The 18,997-nt window shown below is 41.6% G+C and overlaps 1 protein-coding gene across 7 annotated transcripts in view; it reads left to right on the top strand.

The window, feature by feature from the left end:
* ADAMTS6 (ADAM metallopeptidase with thrombospondin type 1 motif 6) overlaps positions 1–18,997 on the top strand; it is a 241,066-nt gene that overhangs the window by 182,166 nt on the left and 39,903 nt on the right. For all 7 annotated transcript variants that reach the window (XM_061619209.1, XM_061619173.1, XM_061619218.1 and 4 more), the window contains 4 exons: positions 9,498–9,600; positions 11,309–11,442; positions 12,406–12,529; positions 13,139–13,219. In XM_061619209.1, the coding sequence (XP_061475193.1) occupies positions 9,498–9,600; positions 11,309–11,442; positions 12,406–12,529; positions 13,139–13,219 (442 nt within the window). The remainder of the gene's footprint in view (positions 1–9,497; positions 9,601–11,308; positions 11,443–12,405; positions 12,530–13,138; positions 13,220–18,997) is intronic.

Genomic DNA, 18,997 nt, shown 5'->3' with positions numbered 1-18,997 from the left:
TAGGCGCGAGGATCCGAGGTCTTTTTGTTGATTTAAGTCATACCAGTCCTTTCAAGGTGCCTGATTTGTAGGCTGGAATTTTTGGCCCAATTGCCTTACCTGGAGTATGCCAAGATTACCACTAAGGGGATAGCAGCAGTCCAATACAAGGTTTAATGCTTCATTCCAGTGCAGGGGGGAGAAACCACATTAATTTCTGATGCCGTGCCACCTCTTGCGAGTTTCAGATTGCTTCTTTTCACATCTGCCTGGGAAGCCACAATGTCAGACTGCTGGGTATGAAACTTGATTTATCACAGTTACCTAACAGAGCTCTAATCTCATCCTCCAAATCAGTTTGTTCCATTACCAGTGTCATCTAGCCCAGAAAAGTGGAAAATATTTCAAGCAGCTACCAACCATCTGTTAATAGCTGCAACAGAACTGGTCCTCATAGGTCAGTCCTTCTCTACCATCTGTATCACTGTCTTCATGGTGCCGAAGAGGGGCAGGTCTTGAAGGGCACTATTGAACCTCGGATTTCTCAACCAGTTGTTTGTCTATCTAAAATTCTAGATGGAGACTCTAGCATCCATGTGGTAGATGTTGCAAGACCACAAAGTGATGCTGTCCATTGAGGTCTATCTTCATGTGCCAACCCATCCATCAAACCAGTAGTTTTTTGTCTCATTTATGTGGGTCAACATTTTCAGTAGAGCGCCATGACCTTTGAACTAGTATCAGCCCCAATAATCTTCACAAAGAACCTGGTGACCCTTGTGGCTCCTCTACATCTGCAAGGAATTAATATGTATCCTTACTTGGGAGACCAGATCAAGATATATCTCCATCTGGCATACCAGGACATTCATATTATGTTGGCGACTCTGAAGGTGTACAGTTTCTTAGTAAACAGAGGAAAGAGTTACCTTATCCCATGTATTTGTCGTCAGCATTTGGGAGCAACAATAGACACCATCAGAGGCTATCTTGCTCTCTTGGAGGACAGAATTGACAAGATCAAGACAGCAGTGTCTCCTCTTCTCAGGGCCAGATTAGTAGATGTCATGATTTTTGCCAAAGTCCTGGGCATGACAGTCTTGGTGGTCCAAGTGACTCTGTGGGCCAGATTCCACTCCCATCCTCTCCAGTGGGCATTACTGCCTCACCAGATGACTGTTGCAAACAGATTTGTGTGTCCAGGCAGATTTGATACTGTTTTTGGTGGTGGGGCTTGGACAACAACCATTGAAAGGGAGTACCCCAAAGGATCTTCCCCAGGTCATCATTACAACAGATGTAAGCCTAATGTGCTGGGGTGCTCAACATGAAAGTCAAGTAGTCCAGGGCTCATAGTCTCCAGCAGAAGCAAAACAAAGCATCAACTGACAATATATCTGGTTCTACAGCACTTAGTTCACAACAGAGGTCTCCATCATGTGATGCTGGGAGCCAACAATATCCCCACAAAAGCACACATCATATGCTAAGGGGACACGAAATCAGTAACTTGGCAATAGAAGGAGGCTCTTCTCTTTAGCTGGACAGAGAACAACTTGGATTCCTTTGTGGCAGAGTATATGAGGGGAGTAGACAATGTCCAGGTGTATTGGCTCAGTCTTGAGGAACATGGTTGCTATATAAGGAGTTATTCAGGGAGCTGCAGGCAAGGTTCATATGGCTGACAGTGGATTACAGCTATAAATTCCTGTCACAGGTAACAGGAGGCATGGGCACTCTGAACTCATGCTGGTCTCAGCCTCCTACATGTCTTTTCTCCAACACCTCTTAGCCTGGGCATTTAAGAAAATCCAAAAAGAGAGGGCATTGTGCTACTCTGTTCAAGGAAGCCTTGATTTTGTAAGTGGCAAGTGGCAATGACACCACCATGGCATCTTTCAGTTTTGGACAAATCTGCTGTCACAGAGTCCTCTCTTCCATCAGACCCAGGTTGGCTGAAACTATCCACTTGGAGGCTGAAGTGACACTTGAGAGCAGGATTGCCTTCAGACATCATCTCATCCATCCTAGCTTCTTGGCAACAGTAAGTGTTGCACTTCTACCAATACACTCTTTCTGTAATGGGTGGAGTGTTCATCGTCTTATGGCTGGTGTTGCAGAATTATTTTCCTTCTTGCAGGATGGACTGAAGATAGGGCTAAAGCCTAATACCCTGTGATGTCAAGTCTTGGCATTCTCTTCAGTGCTGTCAAAGACACCAACAGATCCCCAATTGCCCATCCTTTCTTAAAACAGTTTATTCATGGTGCAGCTTTAACCCACCAGTCCAACATGGTTTCCCCTGTTAGGATCTACACAGTGATTTGACTGCCTTACAAAAACCCACCTTTTCATAATTTAAAATCTGTATCTCTGTGTATAATATCCTTCAAAGTTTTATTCCTTGTGACAATCACATTAACGAAGTGGATTTCAGAACTTGGTGTCTTGACAGTGGCAAAGCACCTCTGCGTCTTTCACAAGGATAGAGTAATCCTGGGAGCTAACCCCTTCTTTAATTCAAAGGTCAATTCAGCCTTCTATTCCACGTACTTTGTTTACCTTCTTTGCTTGCCCACTCACCTCATGGAATGCTCGTAGTATTCTCTGAACATGTGCATGGCCGTAAAAGTGTACATTAATAGAACTAAACCCTTTAATCAATCTAATTCCCTGTTCATCTTGTCCCATCAAACAGCATTGTGGGAAAAGATCTGTAGTGCCACCCTTGTATTACATTGACATATGGCTCATTGCATTTACGTTCCCCTGCAAGCATATTTGCTCATTCCACTAGGATTATGGCTGCCTTGGCAGCTTTTTCCATCAGTGTACTTCTTCAGGAAATGCATTGAGCAGCCACTTGGTCTAGGTCAAGTATTTTTACAAAGCTGATTTGTATGCCTCAGCTGAGGCAGTGTTTGGAAGACGCATCCTTCATTTTATGAGGGCATTTTAAGGTAGTTTCCTGTTTTTATGATGATTTTAATTGTTCCTATTCTCTGTATGTTCTTGTTTTTTAGGTACACTTCTTAGAAATTCTGAATATTGTGGTATATAAATATCTGAAATAAATAAGTTCAACAAATTCTTCCAGTGCCTTAAGCTGCCAGCTTCTCACCCACAGAAATATTGGTCACCTTTAGGACATCCCACTTGGAGGTCTCCAAATGCCCAATAGACAACAGACCAATGGTCTTATCTAAAAGGTGTTTCTGATTGGGCATTAAGATGCCTCCAAGGCCACATGATTAGCTGGCTGTTCTTAATCTGTACAGGAGTGACAGGTAAGCCCTGCAGTGTCTAGTGGTGTGCCTGACAAATCTCTGTGTTCAGAGGTATAGATCTGTTATGCTCTTTTTATGTATGTTCTTCTGCCTTATGCACATTTTTGTAGTAAGATGATTCTTGCTTGTCCAGAAGTGAACTGACACTCCAAGGGAGAGCAACTACTACTGCTTTCTTTGGAGCAACATTTCCTGCCTTTGAGCAGTAGGAGGAACATATTCTCACTTGGAGGCATCCTAATACCCAACCAGAAAAACCTTCCAGACCAATGGTTCCATCTCCACCCTGTTTTAAGCCTTATGCTGGTATACATATGCTGGTACAGGGATGAACTGATATATTATCACAGTTGCGCTGGTTTAGCTCAAGTTCTGCAAGCATAACTTGATTCCACCGATGTAGTGAAAGTTCCACTATAACCCATAGCGTCTCAGCTGATGTACTTAAAGTATAGAGTTACTCTCATAGTGCTCCTTAATATTTCTATTTTCCGTTGTTAAGCATGAAGGCAACTAAAGGTATGGCTGCAGGGAGGGGGGAGTAAAAATGAGCAAAAATAATCATTTAACAGGATTAAGTAAGTTCAGAGAAACAGTGAAAAGCTACAATCAAATCTAATACTGAGCTATTGAGAGCAAGGTTTAGTTACAAATAATACTGTTTAAATTAGGAAAGGCAGAAAGTTGTGTCCACTTCGTGTTTTCATGAATATTACAAGGTGCAAAATGCTAAATCACATGGAACTGTATTTATTTTGAGAAGAATCATAGATTGTACAGAAATATGTCTACTACACTGTATCTTATAAGTGGTATACATTACAGTTATCCACAAATTACTGATTTACTGACTTGCCTTCAGAGGTTTGTGTTCCCATTGTTAATTTTGGAATAAAAGCTATAGTTCAGGCAGTGGCAATGTTTCAGTTCCATTTACTATGTGAGGGGAGGAAAAAACAATATTTTTAATGAACACTCCTTTTAGATTTTAATATAGTTAACATTTATTGTAACAAATGATTTTAATGGTTATCTTCTTAAAAGTGTGTTTGCATTTCATTTGTAATATACACACATGTTTTGAATTAGTGCAATGTCATGAAGGGCATTTTATTTATTTATTTAATAAATTTATATCCCGCCCTTACTCCCAGAAGAAGCCCAGGGATGTAAAAATGTTCTGACATTCAGCAATTTAAATTATGTTTTAACCTAGGTGGTGATTAAAAACTGTAGCCATTGATTGTAATGTTATTAATATAGCTTTTATGAAATACAGAGTTGCTGAGACAGCCCCTTTTCAGGATTTATGACAGACCTTATTACTCATCACTCTTTGAAGCAAAAGACATTTGAAGGGAGAGACATTTGATTAATGCGTGAATCAAAAGGCCACAAGTTTTGTGTGCTTGTCATTATTTTCATGAAAAATATGTTGCTTACACCCACTGAAATTTGTAGGGGTTTCTTGTGTCAGCATTCACTATTTCTTTTGTAATTTAAAATATATTACTCCCTAAAGTTGTTATTATTCATAAATAAAAATCCTCTGTTACATTTTTACTTCAGAGACAATCTCATTTCCCACCCTTTCCTTTGACCCTTTTCATCCTTTTGAACCAGCATAGACAACTCCTAGCAGACACACTCTTCAGCAAAAGCTTTCAGACATTGTATGGCCTTTGATGGATAACATGTTTCTTAATGTTAAAATTGAGGGAATCAGAATAAACCTAATCCATAAAACCTGGAAACAAGAAGTGTCACAAACTTCCAGCTCTACCTGATATTTCTTATATTGTGGGCTGGTTTGCATATAACACTAAACCATGGTTTAGTACCTAGTACTGTGTCTATGAGCCAGAACAAGCCAAATTGAAGGCATGTGCTCACACACTCCTCCCTTCACTCTCTCATACATAGATAGAAGAAGGATTTTGCTAGCATTTACTTTTCATTACATATAATCCAGGCTTGTTATTATGTATAAACCAGAGACTATGGCTTAAAACAAACTCTGATCAGTTTCTAATCAAACCAACTTTAAATCAAGGGGATACGGAGCTGACTTGGTTAACTAACCAGAGTATTTTAAACCACAATTTCTAGTTTGTATGTAACAACAAGCCAGGATTCTTTGAAACAAAAAATAAACGCTAGTGAAGTTCTATCGGCTGTGTGAGAGGGGGAAGGAAACTGTGAGTCCAAGGTTTCACTTGGGCTTGTCCTAGCTTGTGCATGTAGTGCTAAACCATGGTTTAGCATTATTTTTGATCCAGCCCTAGGTATTAAATGAATAACTTTGTGTGCTTGTATACTTCAGGGTCCCTGGGTAAACAGTAGAGTGCCAAAACATGGCCAGCTTGCTTGCCTGCCTTCCCACAAGCAAAATTATAGTGGTTTAAGCATTTTTGCTTGAAAGTAAGTCCCCTACTGTGATTAGTGAGGCTTTTACTACCATATAAGTGTACATAGATTTGCAGTCTTAGAATAACACATTTTTAAATAAAAATGTTATATGATATCAGTTTAAATGATATTCTTACTGATGCATTTTACAAACTTGAGCAGAAAGTGTTTTTCTGTCTCATTCATATTTCCCATCTCTAATATGTAGCCACTAAAGCAGCCTTTCCAAACCAGTGTGCCTCCAGATGTTGTTGGACCACAACTCCCATCTTTCCTGACCATTGGCAATGCTGGCTGAGGCTGATGGGAGTTGTAGTCCAACAACATCTGGAGGCACACTGGTTGGGAAAGGCTGCACTAAAGGCACATACTGATGTACATTTATATGCTTATGGGTTCACTCCTTTAATAATTACAGGGGTGCCAATATACAATGTGTACGTTTGTGTGTGTACGTGTGTAGGTGCCTACAAATTGAAATGTCCATGAAGAATAGCCTAGTTCTGCTCATGGATTAAGTTGTGGGAAGGTTTCACAGACAGCAGATTCCCATATTTTCACATGTGGGAATCCTTTAGATGGCAAATGAATAAGCACAAATTGTTATTTCCCTTTCTTGTCTTGGTGTAATCTCTTGTTTGAGATTCAGTGTATAGACCCCCCCCCCCAAAAAAACTCTAAAGATTTGGTAGAAGACAAGGTGCTTGCTTCCCTGCCATCATGGCCGGCATATTGTTGTGTGCCTCCTCCAATCTCCGAGCGGTGAGATTTCGGGGGTCCCTGCACTCATCCAGGGCATATCTTCAATTAACTGCTCTCTCTTTAGCCTTCCTCTTCTTTCTTGGAGCCCCCAGTCACAGTCCTACATCAAAACAGCTTACCCAGTCCTCATAACTTGGCAGTGGCCAATATACTGAGTTTCTGACATGTTTAAGCATGCCCTCAAGCACACACACATTTTTTTCCTTGGTCCGCTAAACAGTTGTACATACACCCATAATGCAACAGTCACAGAATAGTAAATCTTAACATTAAAACCTTATTGCAAAAACCTATCAACATAATCCCTAAAAAATCATTAAACAGCTCATATCCCCACACTCATGCAAAAAGCACAAATCAACAGCATTTCAAAAGGCAATACTAAAGCCATCAGAAAAATTCCTACAGCAAATCAATACACAATTCCATCAGCACACAGTCCCATAAGCACAAAGCCCACCTGCAAACCATGCGGTTGGCCACATGGTGCTTTGTCTTGGGGCGTTGCTGTTATCTCTTCCATCTTGACTCAGGCACACCTTGCTCCCAATGCTTCTCCCAGGAAACTCAATCCCACTTCCGACACCAGTGTTGAGCGCCTCCCCCAATCTCCGAGCGGTGAGATTTCGGGGGTCCCTGCGCTCATCCAGGGTTTGGTTTCCTTTGGGGAAGAAGGTCAGTGGAGACTGCGGTGTCTTTATGAAATATTTACACACATTCCAACCTGAGCTCAAGGATGGAGGGGTTCAATGCATCAGCAGTCCAATATCCAGCTTTTCCATCTGGGTTGCAAGAGGCATCCTAAAGCCATGATGCAGAGGGATAGCCTCTCTGCGTGCCTGCAGCCCCAGCCATTCTCTAGAACACACACAAAACTACAAGCACAACTCCTGCTAGCTCCCAGGAGTGGGAGAGATCCTCCCCTGAAGAGTTTAAATGACAAAAAAGGGTCTCCCTGGCCCATTCACCGTTGCTAGGCAACTGATCAGCCCATTATTTTACCTGCCCAATCTATTTGGTTAACAAAGGAGATTCATCTGGCTAGCACAGCCAGCCCCCAGGCATAGGATTCCAAATCAGAGGCTGGAAAGGTGACCCACAGGAATCATCCATCCCAACCCCCATGCTCATAACAATATATTTACTGATCATGAGCACTCACGGTTTTCCCCCCATCATCAGAGGCAGCAAGATTTTTTTTTGTTCTGAGCATTCTCTTAGGCTCATTTGGCAGAAGTAGTTTCTTTGGCTTTAGTCGGTTAATTCACATTTTTTATTTCTGTTTTGATTCCATATCTTTCTCCTTCTATCTGTCCGTCTATTTACCCTACCAACTTTGCAGTTTTGGGCAGATACTTGTTGGTCAATGGATGGAGGGGAGAGCAGATGATGGATGGCAGTCAGTAAGCTTCAAGATCTGTACCTGCTCTAAAGGGCAAGGCTCCACCACAGCTAGCCACTCTTTATATCTCTTCTGAATGAAAGAGTCAGAAAATGATTGAATATGTATGCCTCCATTAAAATGACAACTACCACTTTGAATGGAGAAATCTGTAATGGAGACTCTCCCCTTTTCTCGCCAAAGTACTTTGCCAAGAGAAGGTGCACTGCCAATTGTACTGTGGAATGCAATTGTACTGTGGAGTGCAATTTAAACTGGCATCTGGCAGTTGAAGGAGGTAATCCACTACACATTCTGCTGCAAAATATAGAGCAAGATTCTCTGCTTCTCTTGGTACAAAGCACTTGCAGATAGAGAAAGAAATTGCACTGCAGGGCTGGCTTGGCTTTTGGCAGGAGTTTTGCTCCCCACCAAACTAGTGACTTTCAACCCCAAAATTGAGTAATGCAAAAACTGAGCACAGTGCTATTTCTAACTGGGTGACCTGCAGAGCCATGGCCTAGAGAAAGATGCTCTTTCTCCAAATGACTGGAAAGACTGGTGCATTTCAGCAGTATGTGAATCTCACAGTAAGAAATGAAGGATAATGCCTTAAGGTCTTGTAGTTCTACTAGGGTGGCCAGGCTCAGGGCCTGAGAATGATTCTGTATCTTTAAAGGTAAAGGTGTCCCCGCACTTATAGTGCGAGTCGTTTCCGACTATTAGGATGACGTCTTGCGACGTTTACTAGGCAGACCGTATATATGGGGTGGGATTGCCAGTTCCTTCCCCAGCCTGTCTTTACCCCTCACCATATGCCGGGTACTCATTTTACCGACCACGGATGGATGGAAGGCTGAGTGGACCTTGACCCCTTTTACTGGAGATTCGACTTCCTCCTTCCGTTGGAATCGAACTCCGGCTGTGAGCAGAGCTTTGGCTGCAACATTGTAATGGGAAAAACCACAAGGTGAAATTCTCCCTTCCCCCTGCACAACTTTTAAAGATACAGAAGACCTCTTGTTAGAGATGTAGAGGCCTGGGAAAAACCCTGGATTTTCCCAATTTTTCAGGACCCCCCTCCCTTTTCCATTTTTTTTCCTGGGCCTTCACATCTCTACCTATGAGATTTAGCTTCATCATAGTAGCTCATGGCATTAGATAGTAAGTCTGAAATTCTGGACACAGCCCACTGAAATCAAAATACTTCACTTATGCCTGAGTCTGCAATTCTATTCACATTGGGATTAAGCCCCATGGAATTCAGTGGGGCTTTCTTCTTACTAGGCAAGCATGTGTAGGACTGCACTGTAAGTGTAGGATTGTGGCATACAGCTGTAAATATGCATAGTGAATAATGGCTTGTATTCAAATTTAAATGTTCATTTTACATGTTTAAATAATTGTTGAAACTATGACATTCCAGTTTTAAAATCAAAGAAACAGATTTTTAAAAGCAATTGTGATATATTTTATGGCAGCTTTATTTGCAACAACTTTTATTGTGTAATTCAGTGGTTTCATGCAGGGCTATTAATGTGCTTATGGGGGATCCAAACCCAACCTTCACCCAAAAGAGCTTCTCCTTTGATTTAAGATGAAATAGATAAGAAACACACATATGCCTTTAATCTTCATGTTTAACAGACACTAACTTCTTACTTTATTTTTTTTATTAGCCATGTCCTTTTGGGGCCCGTGATTTTCGAGAAAAACAATGTGCAGATTTTGACAATATGCCTTTCCGAGGAAAATACTACAACTGGAAACCATATACAGGAGGTAATATATCGTTTGGTAATCACACTGCTTGTTGATGACATAGTTTGGAGACTTTTACATGTCCAAATGGACTTTGGAGATGATATATGAACTACTGTTTGTATTCATATCCAAGCCTCCACTGCTCAGCATTCTACAGTATCTTAGGCTGGTATCTGAGTAGCAGGTAATGATATGAAAATAGCCATTCCTGCAGGCCTCTTGCAAGTAGATTATTCCTTTTTCAAGTATAGGGAGTGTCAAGCCAGAATGAGGCTGTGGCTGAGCAAGTAGGCCAGAAGAGCGGTTCTTGCTGAGAAGTCTATTCTGGAGGACCATCTTGTACCAGAGTGTGTTGCAGCATCATTGGCTCACTGGGTCACCTTTTATGTGCTGGGTAAATCAGCAGCACTGGAATATCCTGAATCCTACATCCATACACTTGTTGCTTGATCAAGGGTGGTCACTGCACACTGGTCTACCCAGCTTCCCACCAGCCCTTGGGATGCAGCCTGTGGCATCCATAATGCCCAGTAAAGGCAGTAGCACCCAGCCCAGCTTGGTATGCCATTACTGTCACTTCACTATTGGCTATGATTCCTGTAGAACCATTGAGCAGATGCATATCCATATTTTCTTGTCCTGTGCAGATCATATGTTGTCATGTTGCTGATTACTTTAATTTGTAGCTTCTGAGAGCCAGTATGTTGTCGTGTTTAGAATGTTGAACCAGGACTTGGGAGACCAAGGTTCAAATCTCCACTCAGCCTTAAAGCTAACTGCATGATTTTGGGACAGTCTATCTGTCAGCCTAACCAATCTGACAGGGTTGTTGTGAGGATAAAATGGAGAGGGGGAGAACCATGTATGCCACCTTGGATGCCTTAGAGGAAACTCAGGATATAAATGTAATAATAAATGCAATAAATAGCAACAATAGAGTTTACAGTGCTACGTATTAGTACTCTTTGGGCCTATATTTGTTTGCTGCCCTAGGCTCCTGCTGGGAGGAAGGGCAGGATATAAATCAAATAATAAATATATCAAGCTATTTGTGAATCTCTGTCAAAGAATATTTGCATTGATTATAAAGTGATCTTTTTTTTCCAAAACAAGAAGAGTGGTGTAGCCCACCTGGCCAAATAAAAACAAAATTCACTGAGTACTGCACAGCAGGCATGGCTAAAATACCTAAGCCTAGAACAAGCTTTGTCCATGTTAATTTTTCAGTGCCATCCCCATCATTGTTAAATGTATAGCTTTGAAGCTGGATTTATAGTTAAGGAATTTATTATTCAGGCTGTTTGCTGTGGCCACAGGCGTTGGTTGCAACAGAGAGTACAATGTCAGCAGCAGGCACCAAGGCTGTTTGCAAGGGTAGCCGCTGGTGTCAACAGCAGTTGCAGTAGTTGCAATAAACAATGGGCATTTGTTCTCCTCGCTCACCATATTGTGCAAGCCTGGCAAAAATTTTAAAAGTGAGGGGAGAGAAAGGGGGCAGGCAGTGGCAGGGAGGAGCAGTGGTGGTAGCTTGCATCAGGCAGCACTGTGGCTTGTGCCAGTCTTGTGCAAAGACTGTTGGGGGAGGTTTGATGACACTTACATTCTCTGAACATACGAGTTTACAAATCTATGTGTCTCAATTTCGGGGAAATTATGTTAATGTTAAGTTTTGGATTGTTAATGCTTCAAATTAAGGAATTCTTTAAAAATATTTTTATTTGTCTAGGTGGGGTTAAACCATGTGCATTAAACTGCTTAGCAGAAGGTTACAACTTTTATACTGAACGTGCCCCTGCAGTGATAGATGGAACACAGTGCAATGCAGATTCACTGGATATTTGTATCAATGGAGAATGCAAGGTGCCATATTGCTTATTAAGTTACAAAATATTTTGCAATAATACACTTTATACTTTAAAAACATTGCCCTGTCAGCAACTCTTCTTGTTTAAGAGCTGCCAATGATCAACTGTTTTGGTACTCATCCTTTTTAGTGGGAGTGGGAGAAGTTTCCATACTAGCAGCACTTGTCCCAGTTTCAGTAACTGGGTTGGAGTGGGGATTCTCAGAGGAACTGGTGATAGCAGAACATTCAGAACGTCTCTGGAATGCTGCTTCTGAATGCATCCTAGGTAAAACTACAATTTTGAAAAACAAAAAACATGCTTTCAAGTGCATGAAGGAAACTAGAAAATATTGGGCAGTATTCAACTAACATGTTGCATCAGTGCAAGGATTTCTGCTTGTACAACAGGACTCCTCCCCTCCCCTGTGTGCACCCTGCACCCTTCCCAAATCTACTGTGGAGGGTTGGGGGAACCCCTTAGAACAGATTCAGGGAGGAAAGGGATGTTGAAGTGGACCTCCTTGCACTGATGGGACCATGACTTAGCAGTACGTTGGATACTACCCATTCTAACTACTATTTGTTGGTTTTTTTTAAAAAATTACTAAAGAAATTAACAGTCTGATCCTGAGGTGCATCAATATCCAAGAACCTAGGATGGGGTACAACAACAGGTACACCAATACACTGTTACAGAATATTCTGTGTCATGATGTAATGTAATATGCAATGCAAAGATAGGCAATGCAAATGTTTAAGATGGGTGTGTAATGAAATAATAGCTTTTTTATTATTTGTGGTTTCTCATAAAATAGAAAATGCATGGAAGGCAAGAGATTCCACAACAGTTTTGTATTGAATAAATTAAGAATGCCATTACTTTGGCCATAAAGTTCTAGAACCACCACCAGTGTTTTCAACTGGGGACTCAGCAAACTCCCTTATTACATAATTATTCTGATTTCACCTATTTTCAGCATGTTGGATGTGACAATATTTTGGGATCTGATGCTAAAGAAGACAGGTGTCGGGTATGTGGAGGAGATGGGAGTACATGTGAAGCTATCGAAGGCTTTTTCAATGACACATTGCCAAGAGGAGGTAAGCGTGAAGGCATATACCAAACTTTTTATAAAATGGCTAGAGTTCATGAAGGAGCTAAAGATAAGAGTGACTCTGGCAGATGTCATTCTCCTTCAATGCTTTCTATCCAGTTGTTGGATTGGGCATGACTGGGCTTTTCCTGTGCTTGAGTCCTTGTCCATTTGTCACCAAACTATTCTGGTGCTGGTTAATATAAAGTTGTGGCCTGCTTTTGACTCAATATTGTTAATGAGCCTTCCTTTCATCATTCCCCACTACAAACACTATGTAATATTGTCTTAAAATGTCTACTTATCACATATGGGTAGCAAATATAGATAATGAACATAATGATTTCTGGGAATGAAGTGTGACCCACTTGGGACATGAATTTATGAAGAGGAGAATCCAAGAACAATCTAGAAATAATGTAGGACTCTGGACAGTGGCATTTCTGCTTCTTTCAGCCCTATGGAATAATCATTTGTTTCTGTGTCCTTTGCCATAAGAAACACCACTGAGACTATATCAATCCTTTCAATGTTATATTGTAATTCCTAGGAAATTTACAAGCATTGGTACAGTTGTATACAACAAAACAAAATAAGCTTCACCTTTGTTTTCTAGGCTACATGGAAGTGGTTCAAATTCCAAAAGGTTCTGTTCACATTGAAATAAAAGAAGTGGCTGTGTCAAAGAACTATATTGGTAAGAAGATGCTATTATGTTATGCATGAAAATTAAATTACGGTTGGATTAAAATAACAAAACTAAGGCATACAACAGATTGCATACAATTGCACAGAATTATGGCTGCATATGACATTAAGGCTGCAGTCCTATATCTATTTACCTAACCCCATTAAACATCTGAATATATGTATCTGTGATGGCATTTTAACATTTTTTCTTTTAAATAATAGCAACATGAAGGGTATGGTATGTATGGAGGGGGTCTTAATGCTTCCCTTGCTATAGTCTTGGTAAACATTTCCACCCCACCCCAAAACTGCTGTTAGCTTTGGATGGGAAGCTTTTGTTGGTCCCCACAGAAGCTCTCTTCTGGAGCCAGCAGCACCTTCAGGAGGATTAATTTCATATGGTGGAAAGAGCTAACTTCCTCATCTTGCATACCACAGTCCTGATCCTTCTTTCCCACCCCAATTGTTATTTAATTCACTGGCAAAAAACCCTTGTGATTTAAGAACGTACCTATAGCCCACAGATCTTTCTATCAAACTTTAAAAAGCAGGGAATGGGCAGCTCTAGTGAATGCACCAGGGGAGCAGGAGACCCGACCTCCTCTCTGAGATATTGGACTGCCCTACAAATTTGTCAAAATGCAAACACAATTTAGGTTGGTCTTTCACAGTCCAATCCACTTCCTGTGTAGTGTGGCATTAATGAAAATGGTTTAGTATCACCTCAAAAGTGTCAAGGGCAAGTGCTAGCACATAGGATGGAATCAAGGCTGTCATACAAGAAAAGGGAGTGAAGTAGAAAAAAAAATTAAGCTGTGTTGCCCATGCCCTCCCTCTTTCTCTATGAAATAGTATACTTTAGGTTTTGTCTGCAAAACCTGGAGCAGTTCTACATTAGCTTTGTCCCTGAATGCAACTACCACAAGTGATTTTCCCCAGCTTATGGTCCCAAGCCACAAAGTCCATATTACAGCCACAGTAGCAAAAATGTTTGTTAAATATTACCTTGTAACACCCTAGAGAACGAAGATACCGACTGGATATTTTAATCTCTGTAGTTACCTTGTTATAGAATGGAAGCCAAAACAAACAAAGTATTAGAAGAAGCACTGTAATTAGAGAGCTGGAGTTATACTGTACTATGATTGCCACAAAAGAATAATTAGAAAACAACATATCTTTGGAAAGTAACCTTGTCATCATTTTAAAAACAGATCATACTGTGGACGCCATTCTAGAAAGTAAGGCTAACATTGATTTATGCAAATTTCTTAAGCTGGATCCTGGATATTAAAAGCTGTTTGATAACCCTTGGCAAGTTTAAGCTGGTTGCAGAATGCTCATGATCATTAAACCAGGGATGGGAAATCTCCCTACCCCTGGAGATTCAAATCTGACAGGTGGGCAGGGCTTCCCACCTGTCAATCTCCTGATGTCACTATGACATCAGGCAAGGCTGCACTTTGAAACCCAGTTGTTGGGACTCCAAAAGGCAATGCTGGAGTTGTTTGAAAGCTCTTTTGCAAACAGCACCATGCTGCTCTTTAAATCTCTAAAATCCAGAAGTTCAGAGAGTAGTGCAGGGCATTTTGCAAAAGGACTTTCAAACAGCTCCAGTGTTAGTATTTGAACCTTCTGTTTCTGGAGGTTCAAAGCACAGCACTTAGAGGGAGCAGTGGTTTCCATTGAAACCGCTGTTAAACTTGAGATTTCCCCTCTCCATTTTAGAAGTAGTTTTACTGGAAATAGGTCCCCCCACCTAGAGCAAAGCATGCTCCCACTGCCCATCAGCTGATAGATGATGGGAGTGTACCTTGCTCCAACAAACAAACAATTGAGAGGTCACTTTCAGCTCTCAATTGTTCCTTTGAAGCCTTGCCTTTGCCTGCTCCCACCTGATATCATGCATGATGTCAGATGTAGAGTGGGTAGGTGTGGCTTACCCAAAATGGCCTCTGGGGCCAAATGGGAAGGCTGGTTGGGTCAAGTTTGGCCCACAGGATGGATGTTCCCAGGGCACCCTGTGGACCAGGGTGCCTTCCAGACATTGGACTACAATTCCTATTATTGTGACCATTGGTCATGCTGTGATGGGCCTGATGGGAGTTGGAGATGAACAACATCTGGACAGCACCATGTTGGCTAGCCCTACTCTAAATACCAAGCTATTGCGAGTGAAGCCTTCGCTGTGGCAGCACTCAAGTTCAGTCTCAAATATTGTACTTCAAAATTTCCTCTTTGATTTTTGTTTTGAATGTTCTCAGATTGCTAGAATGTTTCCTGAATATTTACCTAACATTTTATATCTGTATTTTTTTAATCTATAACTTAACTGTTTAATATTGGACAGTATTTGATAGTCAATATGGAATGGTGTTTATTACTGGATAGTTGACATTCAACAATATTTCATAATATTTGATCACTGACATATCACAGAGTTTAACATTCGATTCTAGCTTACATGGGATGGTAAATAGTATTTTTGACAATATTTGAAAACTGACATATAACGACTTTAGTACCTGAGAGCATTTGAAAGTTAATATGCAACAGATTTTCTATTTGGTGCCTGCAAAAATCAATGCAATCAATAGATGCAAACAATTCTAAAGCACTCAATTTTTGAATTTTGTGGTAAAATTTCATACTCAAAATTAAAACATTAATTTCATTTGAAATGTAAATGGAGACTTCAGAGTTTTGCCAAATTTCAAACGTTTGCAAATATTTGTTTGTGTTATACTTGAAACCGATTGGTCTTCAAAAGAACTTTATTTGGAGATTAGGCAAAGTTGTTTCCTCTTACATGGTTTGTATATTCTGAATTACAAAAACTAGAATGATTTAAATGAATGCAGCTGGATCCCACTTGCAGAACAATCCTAATTGCTCACAGCTATGGCTCTGCAGTGTAGTGGAATTACTTTCGTTGGAGGTGGCAGGAGAGGCAAATTGGGCCTGATCCCTGCACCAGCTTCAGCCTGCTGCAAAAATCAGGATTAGCCATCTGCTGACCAGTGCCAGATGTGAGAGTGGCTTGGGTTCAAATGGATCCTAGCCTGCTTCAGCCCCTGTTTTGAGGCCTACTGTCAAGTTACACTGGTAGGGATACCACTGGCAGGCTTTCTACCCACCTGCACATTTGGTGGGCAGAAGAGGGAGGTATGCACCAACGGTGGCAGGAGGACAGCTGATCAAATGGAGGGATGCCTCCACTAAATCCAAACCACCTACAGCCTGGGGTGAAGAGGGCTTTGGATTGTAGCCTTAGTCAGCCAGATCTACCATTGGTAGAATTACATTTTCCCTGGGTAGCATGCCATCAGGTGGGCTGTAGCACCGCCTAGCGTCTGAAGGCAGGAATGTACAGGAGTCAAGACATGAGCTGCTCCTTCCTGTCATTGCTTCTATCCATTATTGCCTTTGTTCAAGGTGGATCTCCCTGAGCCTTAGCCTTGCTAATCCTTGCGTTTTCCTTACTTTTTTAAAAAAACCCCTTGGTCTATGTTTGTCTCCTAGTCTTGTTTGTCTCCCTTGCCTGTCAGAAGGATTTTTGTCTGGCTTCTCCTCACCAGAGCTTGTGGCTGCGGCTCCCTTGGTTTTCACAGAGGCTGCAGCGGCAGTTTGGTTTCCTCAGCAGAGCTCATGGCTGTGGTTCCCCATTCCTCCATGAAGTCTGCGGCTATGGCTTCTTGTTTCTCCATGGAGCTTGCAGCTACAGCTCCTTTGTTTCTCCAGCCTCTGCTTGCTGTTTCCTCTTCGCCTGCTTGACCCAGGAGGAGCTCATGGCTGTGGCTCTTTTATTTCTTTAGCCCCCATTTGCTCTGGCAGCTTTTCTTTCCCATTCTTTTTGTTTCAGAACTTGTGTCTGCAGCTCTGTCCTCTACAGCAGCTGTTGCCTGCTTTCTTGTCCTGGTTCCTGTTCCCCTTTCTTCTCTCTGCTGTTTGATTTCCCGCCCTTGTTGCTCCCGGCACCATTTTGATTGGGCTTCTTATTCCTTGCCTTCCCCCACCACCATTTTGTCTCCATTTTCCCCCTGCACTTTTTCTTGAGATTGACCATCTCTGCTTCCCTCCACCCTTTTATTTTAATTTCAATGCTGTTTTTACTCTGCTGGGAGGAAGGGCAGGATATTAATCAAATATAATAATAATAATCCTTCCTCCTCTCGAGTTAAGTGGTTCAAATATTTTTTATTAATCTTAAAGCTAAATTTCTCTGAGTGCCTCCTCCATTGACTGAAGCTTCACCACCCTCCTTCAATGTGGGTGTGTTGATTTTTTGGATACCGCACTCCTGTACTGTGTCTGTGTATATCATGGCTGGTCAAGCTGCACCCAAAAGTCTTACAGGCCTGTGACGTGGCGCACTTGGCTACATCTCTGTCTTCTCAGCCCGTGTCTGGTTCCAGGGCATCAAAGTGCAAAATCTCCAAGCAGGTGCCCTCTAAATCAACTTCTAAACTTTCTACAAGACAGACTGCTGCCAGATGAGCCTGCTGCATGGGTAGCCCTGCTCCCCATGGGGGGATGCCAGCTTCTGATGTTGCTATGGAGGAGGAGCTGCTATTAGAAGATGCCAAATATGAAGAGAAAGAGTGAGGTTTTTCATTCACCATCTATCTCTTCAGATGAGGACTTTTCAGCCCACTCTTTGCTGCACCAGTAGTTCCAGCTGGCATTTATCTGCATTTTTACTGCTTCCTGCCCAGCCTGCTCCCACATCTGAGAATCCTGGGTTAGCTTCAGTACCAGGGTTAGCTTCTGGTCCTGTTCAGTCGGGGCCTTCATCTGAAGCACCATCCATCTGTCAGCCTGCTGATCCTGTTGAACAGCAGTCTTCCTTGCCTCCTGCAGGATTTCCACCTGACTCCTGACTTTCTATTTCAGTTGAAGGATGCATTGTTGAGCTCAATTTCTTCTGAGCTGAGGAGGCCCGCTACATCAACTCAACCTTCAGCACGGCTTGTAAGTGGGTACCGCCTGCACTGTCCATCTGAGGAGCGACATGATGTTGTCCCTATCTTCAAAAAGGACACACAGGAGGAACCTGAGAACTACAGAGCAGTCAGTCTGACATCAAGCACTGGGAAAATTCTGGAGCAGATTATAAAGCGGTCAGTCTGTGAACAGCATGAAAACAATGCAGTGATTACTAGAAGCAAACATGGATTTATCAAGAACAAATCCCGCCAGATTAATCTTACCTCATTTTTTGATCAGGTAACCTCCCTGATAGACTGTGGGAATGCTGTGGGCGTAATATATCTTGACTTCTGCAAGCTGTTAACAAAGTGTCCATGATATTCTGATTAGCAAGCCAACTAAATGTGGGTTGGATGGAACAACTATCAGTTGGATCCACTATTGGCTACAGAATTGTACTCAAAGAGTGCTTATCAATGGTTCCTTCTCAAAGTGGGGAGAAGTAACAAGCAGTCCTGGACCCAACATTCTTCAACATTTTTATTAATGACTTGGATAAGGAGGTCCAGGGAACGCTTACCACATTTGCAAATGATTCAAAACTGGGAGGAATACCTAATACCCTGGAGAAATAAATTAAAAAATACCATGGAGAACAGAAACAAAATTCAAAGTGATCTTGATAGGCTGGAGCATTGGGCTGAAAATAACAGAATAAAATTCAACAAGGATAAGTGCAAAGTTCTACACCTAGGGGAAAAAAACCAAGTGCACAGTTATAAGATGGAGGATATGTTGGAATTATTGCTGCAAAAAAGACAAATGCTATTTTAGGCTGCATTAACAAAAGTATAGT

This window comes from Rhineura floridana, chromosome 1, assembly GCF_030035675.1.
Source record: "Rhineura floridana isolate rRhiFlo1 chromosome 1, rRhiFlo1.hap2, whole genome shotgun sequence".
NCBI lineage: Eukaryota > Metazoa > Chordata > Lepidosauria > Squamata > Rhineuridae > Rhineura > Rhineura floridana.
The sequence above is the reverse complement of the archived record's forward strand: the minus strand, read 5'-3'. Positions and strand labels throughout refer to the sequence as shown.